The sequence below is a fragment of the Bufo bufo genome, chromosome 7 (assembly GCF_905171765.1).
Source record: "Bufo bufo chromosome 7, aBufBuf1.1, whole genome shotgun sequence".
NCBI classification, from domain to species: domain Eukaryota; kingdom Metazoa; phylum Chordata; class Amphibia; order Anura; family Bufonidae; genus Bufo; species Bufo bufo.
In genome coordinates this window covers 198849093-198861267 of record NC_053395.1, presented here as the reverse complement: position 1 = coordinate 198861267, position 12175 = coordinate 198849093, and the positions used below count along the sequence as shown (strand labels likewise).

Sequence of the window (12175 nt, the reverse complement as noted above, 5' to 3'; positions counted from 1 at the left end):
TGAAATCAAATTCTGTAAAAAATGACCTGTGAAATCCGAAAGGTGCTCTTTGGAATATGGGACCCTTTGCCCACCTAGGCTGCAAAAAAGTGTCACACATCTGGTATCTCCGTACTCAGGAGAAGTTGGGGAATGTGTTTTGGGGTGTCATTTTACATATACCCATGCTGGGTGAGAGAAATATCTTGGCAAAAGACAACTTTTCCCATTTTTTTATACAAAGTTGGCATTTGACCAAGATATTTCTCTCACCCAGCATGGGTATATATAAAATGACACCCCAAAACACATTCCCCACCTTCTCCTGAGTACGGAGATACCAGATTTGTGACACTTTTTTGCAGCCTAGGTGGGCAAAGGGGCCCATATTCCAAAGAGCACCTTTCGGATTTCACAGGTCATTTTTTACAGAATTTGATTTCAAACTCCTTACCACACATTTGGGCCCCTAGAATGCCAGGGCAGTATAACCACCCCACAAGTGACCCCATTTTGGAAAGAAGAGACCCCAAGGTATTCGCTGATGGGCATAGTGAGTTCATAGAACTTTTTATTTTTTGTCACAAGTTAGTGGAATATGAGACTTTGTAAGAAAAAAAAAAAAAAGAAAAAAAATCATCATTTTCCGCTAACTTGTGACAAAAAATAAAAAGTTCTATGAACTCACTATGCCCATCAGCGAATACCTTAGGGTGTGTACTTTCCGAAATGGGGTCATTTGTGGGGTGTTTGTACTGTCTGGGCATTGTAGAACCTCAGGAAACATGACAGGTGCTCAGAAAGTCAGAGCTGCTTCAAAAAGCGGAAATTCACATTTTTGTACCATAGTTTGTAAACGCTATAACTTTTACCCAAACCATTTTTTTTTTACCCAAACATTTTTTTTTTATCAAAGACATGTAGAACAATAAATTTAGAGCAAAATTTATATATGGATGTCGTTTTTTTTGCAAAATTTTACAACTGAAAGTGAAAAATGTCGTCATTTTTTTGCAAAAAAATCGTTAAATTTCGATTAATAACAAAAAAAGTAAAAATGTCAGCAGCAATGAAATACCACCAAATGAAAGCTCTATTAGTGAGAAGAAAAGGAGGTAAAATTCATTTGGGTGGTAAGTTGCATGACCGAGCAATAAACGGTGAAAGTAGTGTAGGTCAGAAGTGTAAAAAGTGGCCTGGTCTTTCAGGGTGTTTAAGCACTGGGGGCTGAGGTGGTTAATGGGAACCATAGCATTAAAAGCCACATGTACTGTAACTGCTGCAACTGTGGTGTTTCTGTGCCTTTCTGCAAGGCACGATAACCGCAGAGTAAATAACTATCACAAAATGCAGTAAACTCATATGTTAAAGGCGTTGTGCAGCAATATACAGTACAGACCAAAAGTTTGGACACACCTTCTCATTCAAAGAGTTTTCTTTATTTTCATGACTATGAAGGCATCAAAACTATGAATTAACACATGTGGAATTATATACATAACAAACAAGTGTGAAACAACTGAAAATTTCATATTCTAGGTTCTTCAAAGTAGCCACCTTTTGCTTTGATTACTGCTTTGCACACTCTTGGCATTCTCTTGATGAGCTTCAAGAGGTAGTCCCCTGAAATGGTCTTCCAACAGTCTTGAAGGAGTTCCCAGAGATGCTTAGCACTTGTTGGCCCTTTTGCCTTCACTCTGCGGTCCAGCTCACCCCAAACCATCTCGATTGGGTTCAGGTCCGGTGACTGTGGAGGCCAGGTCATCTGGCGCAGCACCCCATCACTCTCCTTCATGGTCAAATAGCCCTTACTTTCAAAGTTTTCCCAATTTTGCGGCTGACTGACTGACCTTCATTTCTTAAAGTAATGATGGCCACTCGTTTTTCTTTACTTAGCTGCTTTTTTCTTGCCATAATACAAATTCTAACAGTCTATTCAGTAGGACAATCAGCTGTGTATCCACCTGACTTCTCCTCAACGCCACTGATGGTCCCAACCCCATTTATAAGGCAAGAAATCCCACTTATTAAACCTGACAGGGCACACCTGTGAAGTGAAAACCATTTCAGGGGACTACCTCTTGAAGCTCATCAAGAGAATTCCAAGAGTGTGCAAAGCAGTAATCAAAGCAAAAGGTGGCAGTACTTTTGAAGAACCTAGAATATGACATATTTTCAGTTGTTTCACACTTGTTTGTTATGTATATAATTCCACATGTGTTAATTCATAGTTTTGATGTCTTCATGAAAATAAAGAAAACTCTTTGAATGAGAAGGTGTGTCCAAACTTTTGGTCTGTACTGTATATCGATGATCTATCCTCAGGATAGGTCATCAATATCTGATCGGCAGGGGTCCGACACCCCGCACCCCTGCCGATCAGCTGTTTGAAGAGGAGGCGGCACTCCATGCAAGCGTTACCTCCTGTTCGTTACACTGCCAGTAGTCTCAGAAGTCAGGTTTTGGAGACACACTGATGGCCATCAATGACTATTCCTGGAAACCTGTGGACAAATATCTGAATGCATTCCCATATATGTAGTGTTACCTTATAGCAGTGATGAAGGTGTGGCTCTGTGTCCCAAGATGGCGCACAGGTTTGGTCCATAAGCCCTTCATACAGGTTTAATTCTCTTTCTACGTTTGCTGTCAGAGGCAATTTGCACAGGGATTTTGCAGAGAATCTTTCACAGTCCTTTACGTTCCAATGTCCCATACTGGATCCACTACTCAGGACAACGCAACCTCCGTTATGACCTAAATCAATACAGTAAGATCTATAATACAGTACATATTATGAAAACTCACGATTTTTAGATACCCAAGAAGGCTTATTGCACTGCAGAGGTGAACTTATTGGGAAATCATACATGCACAAATACTATAGTAACAGAAACCTAGAAGAATAAAAAGGGTTTTCCAGGATTTTTTTTAAGTGACAACCTATCCAAAGGATAGTCTTACCAAGAAGTACACAACGTTACAAAGTTTTAGCAGGTCTGATTTATTGATTTGTTTTTAAAGGAAACCGTATTAAGGTGTTAAAGCAGCCCTAAATTAGGGCATTTTAGATACACTCTGGTGTTCCAGATCAATGTACCCCTCCCCCCCCTCCAGGGGGTTAATATCCACGCATGGCTGAGAGACTGAACACTGACACAGAAGTTGGTCAAAGCAATCTCTAACTTTTATTACATGAGGTAAGCGTATATATATCTTCAGAAGAGGGCAGTACTCACTGAGACACAAACCATTGTTTCATTGGTCAAAGTTAAGAAGAGATAAGAGAAACAGAGATAACACTCTTAACATCTGCGCAGTGGGTACCACCTTGGAATGTTAAGGTAATGTAAACATCTAAGGGTCTCCATTTTGTAATGGTGGACAGTCTAACAATACTACTGCATACGTCATATGTGACACTTCAAAGAGGTGCTTCTCTATAGGCAGTGAACAACATATATCATCAAGTCATGTGATTGGTCTACGCATTCCACCACACTCTATGGGACACCTGCAGAAAGATGAGAAATCAGACACTGCCCACAGCACAGCACTTTGTAGTGTACTAATATGTTTCTAGTTGTGCAATCCAGGGGCGTAGCTAAAGGCTCTTGGGCCCTGGTGCAAAAGTTCATGGGCCCGCTTCCCTCAGTGCTCTGTGGCATGGTGTAGGGGAGCACTTTGCCTTCATGCTGCCTGAGGCAAAAATTAAGATTTTCCTCCCGCCATATCAAATTCTTGACCTAACCCCTTCTCTCCAGCCAGAGGTGTAAGGGTACTTTCACACTAGTGGCAGGACATATCAAACAGGCTGTTCACCCTGTCGGATCCGTCCTGCCGCTATTTCGCCATGCCGGCGGACCTCCGCTCCGTCCCCATTGACTATAATAGGGACGGGGCGGAGCTCCGGCGCAGCACGGTAGTTTGCGGCGAAAGGCCGCCGGACTAAAAGTACTGCATGTCCGACTTTTTAGTCCGGCGGCCTCTCACTGCGAACTGCCGTGCTGCACTGGAGCTCTGCCCCCGTCCCCATTATAGTCAATAGAGAAGGAGCGGCGGTCCGGTGGCACGACGAAATAGCGGCAGGACGGATTGAACAGCCTGTCGGATCCGTCCTGCCGCTAGTGTGAAAATAGCCTAACTTGAATATTCTGGGCCCCAGCGCAAAATCTATGACCGAGTCATCCCAGCGTGCACGTTATATAATACTGGTATCTTCTTATACGGCACAAGGATCTTTGGGGCCCCTCAGGCTCCTGAGCCCGGTAGCGACTGCTACCTCTGCACTCCCTGTAGCTACTCACCTGGTGCAATCACAGTCCCCAATGCATCTTTATAGAAAATTAAAGGGGTTTTCCAGGAGTACAATATTGATGACCTGTTCTCAGTATAGGTCATGAATATCAGAATAGTGGTGGTCTGACTCCAGACCCTCCTGCCAATCAACTGTTTGAAAGGTGGCTTCTTCAAACAGCTGATCGGTGGGTGTGTCGGGAGTCAGACCCCCGCTGATCTCATATTCATGACCTATACTGAGAACAGGTCATCAATATTGTACTCCTGGAAAACCCCTTTTTAAGACCATTTTGTTTTTAGGTCCAATATTACTTTATGGGCCACTTAATTTCATAACATATGTGTGTGTATGTGTATATATATATATATATATATATATATATATATATATATATAATAAAGAAAGACACCGCAGCACATCCGTTTGGTGAAAAAAGTGGGACCCTTTATTCACCTGTGCGACGTTTCGGTCCGCTTACTGGGACCATTCTGATTGCTTGAGAATGGTCCCAGTAAGCGGACCGAAACGTCGCACAGGTGAATAAAGGGTCCCACTTTTTTCACCAAACGGATGTGCTGCGGTGTCTTTCTTTATTCTATATTGTACACCTTGGTAAGGTGTTTATCGCCGCTGGCACCCACACCCGACCACCAGGAGTGCTGCCCTGATTTCTTTTCCTATATATATATATACACTTTTTTGTATGATGCAGAGCTACAAATCCTCTGCCTACACATTAATGACCTACTGGTGATTTAAAGAGGACCTGTCACCACTCCTGACATGCCTGGTTTAGTAGTTTCATGCATTCCCCATGTGATAACAATTCTAGAGCATCTATTCTTATGGCTCTATGTTGTTTCATTTCTTTATTATTTATACTAGATGTTGGGAATGCATTTCTAGCAGTCTGCAGTAAGGGTACAGAGGGGCAGTAACCAGTTGGGGAGGGGGGGGGGGGGTGTCCCTGCACAAAATGGCATCATTGATTGGATAGAGTGAGTCTGTGCAGGTTCACACCCCCAACTGGTTACCACCCCTCTGTACCCTTACTGCAGACTGCTAGCAATTCATTCATAACTTCTAGCAGGAATAATAAAGGAATGAAACAACATAGAGCCATAAGAATAGATGCTCCCGAATTGTTATTACATGGGGAATGCATCAAGCTATTAAAACAGACATGTCAGGAGCGGTGACAGGTCCTCTTTAACCGCCTCTGGACCACCTAACGCAGGATCGCGTTCCGGAGGCGGCAGCCCTGCGCACAGTCACGCATATATGCGTCATCACGCGAGATTTCCTGTGAACGCACGCAGGCGCGCGCGTTCACAGGATCGGAAGGTAAGCAAGTGGATCTCCAGCCTGCCAGCGGCGATCGTTCGCTGGCAGGCTGGAGATGCGATTTTTTTTTTAACCCCTAACAGGTATATTAGACACTGTTTTGATAACAGCGTCTAATATACTTGCTACCTGGTCCTCTGGTGGTCCCTTTTGCTTGGATCGACCACCAGAGGACACAGGCAGCTCAGTAATAAGTAGCACCAAACACCACTACACTACACCCCCCCCCGTCACTTATTAACCCCTGATCACCCCATATAGACTCCGTGATCACCCCCCTGTCATTGATCACCCCCTTGTAAGGCTGGCTCCATTCAGACGTCTGTATGTTTTTTACGGATCCACGGATACATGGATCGGATCCGCAAAACACATACGGACATCTGAATGGAGCCTTACAGGGGGGTGATCAATGACAGGGGGGGTGATCACCCCATATAGACTCCCTGATCACCCCCCTGTCATTGATCACCCCCCCCCCCCCCCCCCCTGTAAGGCTCCATTCAGACATTTTTTTGGCCCAAGTTAGCGGAAATTATTATTTTTTTTTCTTACAAAGTCTCATATTCCACTAACTTGTGTCAAAAAATAAAATCTCACATGAACTCACCATACCCCTCACGGAATCCAAATGCGTAAATTTTTTTAGACATTTATATTCCAGACTTCTTCTCACGCGTTAGGGCCCCTAAAATGCCAGGGCAGTATAAATACCCCACATGTGATTTCAGAAAGAAGACACCCCAAGGTATTCCGTGAGGGGCATATTGAGTCCATGAAAGATTGAAATTTTTGTCCCAAGTTAGCGGAAAGGGAGACTTTGTGAGAAAAAAATAAATAAATTTCCGCTAACTTGTGTTAAAAAAAAAAAAAAATTCTATGAACTCGCCATGCCCCTCATTGAATACCTTGGGGTGTCTTCTTTCCAAAATGGGGTCACATGTGGGGTATTTATACTGCCCTGGCATTTTAGGGGCCCTCAAGCGTGAGAAGAAGTCTGGGATCCAAATGTCTAAAAATGCCCTCATGAAAGGAATTTGGCCCCCTTTGCGCATCTAGGCTGCAAAAAAGTGTCACACATGTGGTATCGCCGTGCTCAGGAGAAGTTGGGCAATGTGTTTTGGGGTGTCATTTTACATATACCCATGCTGGGTGAGAGAAATATCTTGGTCAAATGCCAACTTTGTATAAAAAAAATGGGAAAAGTTGTCTTTTGCCGAGATATTTTTCTCACCGAGCATGGGTATATGTAAAATGACACCCCAAAACACATTGCCCAACTTCTCCTGAGTACGGCGATACCACATGTGTGACACTTTTTTGCAGCCTAGGTGGCAAAGGGGCCCACATTCCAAAGAGCACCTTTAGGATTTCACAGGTCATTTTTTACACATTTTGATTTCAAACTACTTCTCACGCATTAGGGCCCCTAGAATGCCAGGGCAGTATAACTACCCCACAAGTGACCCCATTTTGGAAAGAAGACACCCCAAGGTATTCCGTGATGGGCATGGCGAGTTCCTAGAATTTTTAATTTTTTGTCACAAGTTAGCGGAAAATGATGATTTTTTTTTTTCTTATAAAGTCTCATATTCCACTAACTTGTGACAAAAAAAATAAAAACTTCCATGAACTCACTATGCCAATCACGAAATACCTTGGGGTGTCTTCTTTCCAAAATGGGGTCACTTGTGGGGTAGTTATACTGCCCTGGCATTCTAGGGGGCCTAATGTGTGGTAAGTAGTTTGAAATCAAAATCTGTAAAAAATGGCCGGTGAAATCCGAAAGGTGCTCTTTGGAATGTGGGCCCCTTTGCCCACCTAGGCTGCAAAAAAGTGTCACACATGTGGTATTGCCGTACTCAGGAGAAGTTGGGCAATGTGTTTTGGGGTGTAATTTTACATATACCCATGCTGGGTGAGATAAATATCTTGGTCAAATGCCAACTTTGTATAAAAAAAATGGGAAAAGTTGTCTTTTGCCGAGATATTTCTCTCACCCAGCATGGGTATATGTAAAATGACACCCCAAAACACATTTCCCAACTTGAAGAAGACACCCCAAGGTATTTCGTGATGGGCATAGTGAGTTCATGGAAGTTTTTATTTTTTGTCACAAGTTAGTGGAATATGAGACTTTGTAAGAAAAAAAAAAAACATCATTTTCCGCTAACTTGTGACAAAAAATAAAAAGTTCTATGAACTCACTATGCCCATCAGCGAATACCTTAGAGTGTCTACTTTCCGAAATGGGGTCATTTGTGGGGTGTTTGTACTGTCTGGCCATTGTAGAACCTCAGGAAACATGACAGGTGCTCAGAAAGTGAGAGCTGCTTCAAAAAGCGGAAATTCTCATTTTTGTACCATAGTTTGTAAACGCTATAACTTTTACCCAAACCATTTTTTTTTTTTACCCAAACATTTTTTTTTTTATCAAAGTCATGTAGAACAATAAATTTAGAGAAAAATTTATATATGGATGTCGTTTTTTTTTAAAATTTCAATTAATAACAAAAAATGTTAAAATGTCAGCAGCAATGAAATACCACCAAATGAAAGCTCTATTAGTGAGAAGAAAAGGAGGTAAAATTCATTTGGGTGGTAAGTTGCATGACCGAGCAATAAACGGTGAAAGTAGTGTAGTGCCGAAGTGTAAAAAGTGGCCTGGTCATTAAGGGTGTTTAAGCTAGGGGGGCTGAGGTGGTTAATGCATGCTATAAAAAAAATTCTGTATACTGTACTTTTTCATATCAATTGCTTGCAGATTTCAATATCTCTAAGAGCTTATGGAAGAAAATGTTTGAGAAAATGATATATTTTACTATACAATGAATAGTTACAATAGCAGACCAAGACCTGGGGAGTAAGTTTGTAAACGGACTGCAAAATGTCTAGCTTCCAAAAGAACATTTACAGATGATGTCACATCTCCTATACAGTAAATAGTTTTAGCGCCTATGTACGCCCCTGCGGGTTGCACTTACTTGGCTCCTGGATGTCCCAGTGTGTGAAGCCGACATCCCCGTCCTCTTTACCATTTACTAACCAGCTGTACTCTCCTGTCTTGTTAATGTCTTGAAGTGCAATCCAAAAGTAAGAATCTCCAGGTATCAAATTATTGGCTATCAGGCTGTTAATGAAAGCCTGTTCAAACCTAAGGTAAAGCCATAGCAAACACATGGATGTTACTATATGATGCGCTTATAATCCGTGTTATATATGCTACTGCTGTATACTCTGAGCTTAGTCATAGTTTCATCTTTCGTTAGGGTAATGCTGAGTCTGACCATATGTTTGAGGTACCTGTTGGACATCTACCTCTACCGACACACCTATACACCTGCATCCCCAGCTTGGCTGATCATGCATGTATTCCGAATGATGGGGAGAGGGGAGAAAGCAGTGGTTGATCTCCGCCAACAACAAAATGATCGGGCATGTTGAAATCCAACAGCCTGATCCTTAAAGGGGTTCTGCAGTTTGTTTAAACTGATGATCTATCCTCTGGAGTCTGTTTCTCTATGTATTCATATGGGAGCCTCAATGTCAGTCTCATAGGAATGAATAGAGAAGTAACCGACTTCCTGTCCTGTGTCAGTTGGAGATAAGAGAGTTGGTCACATGACACAGCTGAGGGCCAGAAGCAGTGGCGGATCCAGAGCCTGGTCTCGGGAGGGGCACTTCCAGATTATTTTCTGTCCGCCGCCACAAAACAATGTGGTGCTTATAGAACAGACTACACAGTGTAGCGGTATACTGTATATTGTGTGGCACAGTGTATGCTACATGTGTAAAACTTACATGAAAACGTAGTTAAAAAAAACACTCATACTTACCTCCATGTCAGCGATGCGATGCAGGCCTTTTCCGGCCTGTGTCCGGCGCTGTACGGCTCAGACGGCACGATGACGTCATTGCACCGCCTGCGCCGGCCTGTGATAGGCTGCAGGCACTAGGCCTGCAGCCTATCAGAGGAAGGGGAAGGGACACGCCTCTCCCTCTCCTGCTCGTTCGCTCTCGCAGCACAGCCATCTGTATCGCTGTCCTGAGGGCGGTGATACAGATGACTATGGAGATGAGCGCTTCCACAATGAAAATGCTCATCTCCCTGTGCCCTGCGCTGCCGCCCCCACCTCTGAGCAGCTCGGGGGGCAATTGCCCCGTTGCCCCCCACCCCTCCCCCGAGATCAGCCAGTGGCCAGAAGGGAGGTTGTAACTCACAAATACAGTCACCGCTAAGAGGAGTATATATCATGTACCTTTCTAGCAGATCAGAGAATAACATTTTTTGTGGGGGTTCTACTTTAACTCCTCTGACATCTGCCTTCAAGGGGGCATCTAGAGGTCCTGCCAAAATCTCGGGGTCAGCATTTAGCTAATGTTTCTGCCCGGGTTAATATTGTGGATGAATCGTACAGGGGCAAAGCAAGGGTTTCTTTCACTGGAATGGAGATACATGCATTTTCCAGTTCAGTGGCCCAATCATGAGTCTGCCCCAGCACTGCCGCTGTTGGGGGGCTGCTCATCGTTCTCCTCCATTCAAAGAGAGTCTGCTTAAAAAAAAAAAAAAAAATCCCCCCAATTATTATTATTTTTTTTTTTCTGGTGCTAATGGTATCTTCTCCATACCCAGCACCCACAGCAAGTGCCAGCTCCTTGCTGCACTTCTCATATTATAAATACTGACCATAAGAAATGTAGTTTACCTATTAAGATTTTTAAAAGATGGAGGTGGGCCCTTTGGGTTCCATAGTAGATGCCTGCTACCCTGAGCACTGGAGTAAATGTAGAACATACCTGTTAGATATAGTTGCTGGGTGGCAGCTCGAATCCTCTACGGCTTGCATGAAAGTCTTATCTTGTAAGTCAGTCCCATAACAGTAAGCAGCGTGCCTAACCCAGCCCTGTAATAAAAATAATAATAATAATAATAAAAATAATAATAAAAATAAAAGCAATGAAATAGTAAAAACATGGGCTCGTTCAATTTCAGTGGGGCTGAGCTGCAATTTCTCCAGTGTCGGGTTGAAAGTGGGATAGTGCAGGTATTTGAAAAAAAAAAAAAAAAACAATTGTGGCCCTCCTGTTCTACAAGTGGTTGAAGCCCCAGCTGAATAATCAGTAAGTTATTTTTATTTCTTTATGTATTTTTTTCCCTTTATTTATTTTATTTATTTATTTATTTATTTATTTATCTTTTACACATTTTAAGTGTCCTTAGAGGACTTTAACCCTTTCTACCCCGGGCCAGTTTTCACCTTCCTGCCCAGGCCATTTTTTGGAAATGTCACTTTATGTGGTAATAACTTTGGAACACTTTTTTTATTTATCCAAGCCATTCTGAGATTGTTTTCTCGTGACACATTGTACTTTATGATAGTCATAAATTTGAGTCAATATATTTCACCTTTTATTTTTGAAAAATACCAAATTTGCAAAAAATGTTGAAAAATTCACAATTTTCAAAATTTTAATTTCTCTGCTTTTAAAACAGAAAGTGATACCTCATAAAATATTTATTACTTAACATTACCCATATGTCTACTTTATGTTGGCATCATTTTGTAAATGTAATTTTATTTTTTTAGGACGTTAGAAAGCTTAGAAGTTTAGAAGCAATTCTTAAACTTTTTAAGAAAATTTCCAAAACCCACTTTTTAAGAACCAGTTCATGTCTGAAGTCACTTTGTGGGGCTTACATAGTGGAAACCCCCCATAAATGACCCCATTGTAGAAGCTACACCCTTTTAAGCTACTCAAAACTGATTTTACATACTTTGTTAACCCTTTAGGTGTTCCACAAGAATTAAAGGAAAATGGAGATAAAATTTCAAAATGACTTTTTTGGCAGATTTTCATTTTAATCCATTTTTTTTCTTTAACACATCAAGGGTTAACAGCCAAACAAAACTCAATATTTATTTCCCTGATTCTGCCGATTACAGAAACGCCCCACATGTGGTCGTAAACTGATGTAAGAGCCCACAGCAGCAGGGCTGGTGCAAGGATTTTTGCCACCCTAGGCAAAAGCTAATTTTGCCACCCCCTTGATTCCGCCCATTGACCACGCCCTTTGACCCACCCCTTTTTCACGGGACAGGAATGTGCCCCCCCAGTGTACAAGGACTGAGCTGGCAACGTAATCCTGGTGAAGTCAGGCGTAGGGCACCATACTGAGCTGCACATAGAGGAAATGGCACATGTGGAGGCACACTACACCCACAAACAGTAGTAGGGGTCATCTCCTATTCCCCCTGTCGCAGGAGGCTGCTACCTTACTTACCATGTCTGAGCCAGAGCTCACATGCTGAAAGGCGAAAGGGCACCAAACACGAACCCTGACATGAGCGCTCTGGTGCTCTCCCCTGCCATGGTGCACGCCACTCAACCCCTGCAAGGTCATGTGATATTTTTATAGAGCTGGTTGTTACTGATGCGGCGATACCTAATATGTATACTTTTTTTAATTTATTTCACTTTAGCACAATAATAGCAAAAAAATGCTTTTTGGCACTGTTTTTATTTTATTTCATTTACAGTGTTCACCTGACG

The 12175-nt window shown here is 42.4% G+C and overlaps 1 protein-coding gene across 2 annotated transcripts in view; it reads right to left on the bottom strand.

The window, feature by feature from the left end:
• The window catches only part of PLA2R1 (phospholipase A2 receptor 1), a 101258-nt gene that overhangs the window by 71014 nt on the left and 18069 nt on the right, over window positions 1-12175 (bottom strand). The window contains exons 8-10 of one of the 2 annotated variants that reach the window (XM_040440197.1): window positions 10421-10527; window positions 8608-8777; window positions 2528-2736 (exon numbers count right to left, since the gene is read on the bottom strand). In XM_040440197.1, the coding sequence (XP_040296131.1) occupies window positions 2528-2736; window positions 8608-8777; window positions 10421-10527 (486 nt within the window). The remainder of the gene's footprint in view (window positions 1-2527; window positions 2737-8607; window positions 8778-10420; window positions 10528-12175) is intronic. The other variant, XM_040440198.1, reaches the window with a different exon arrangement.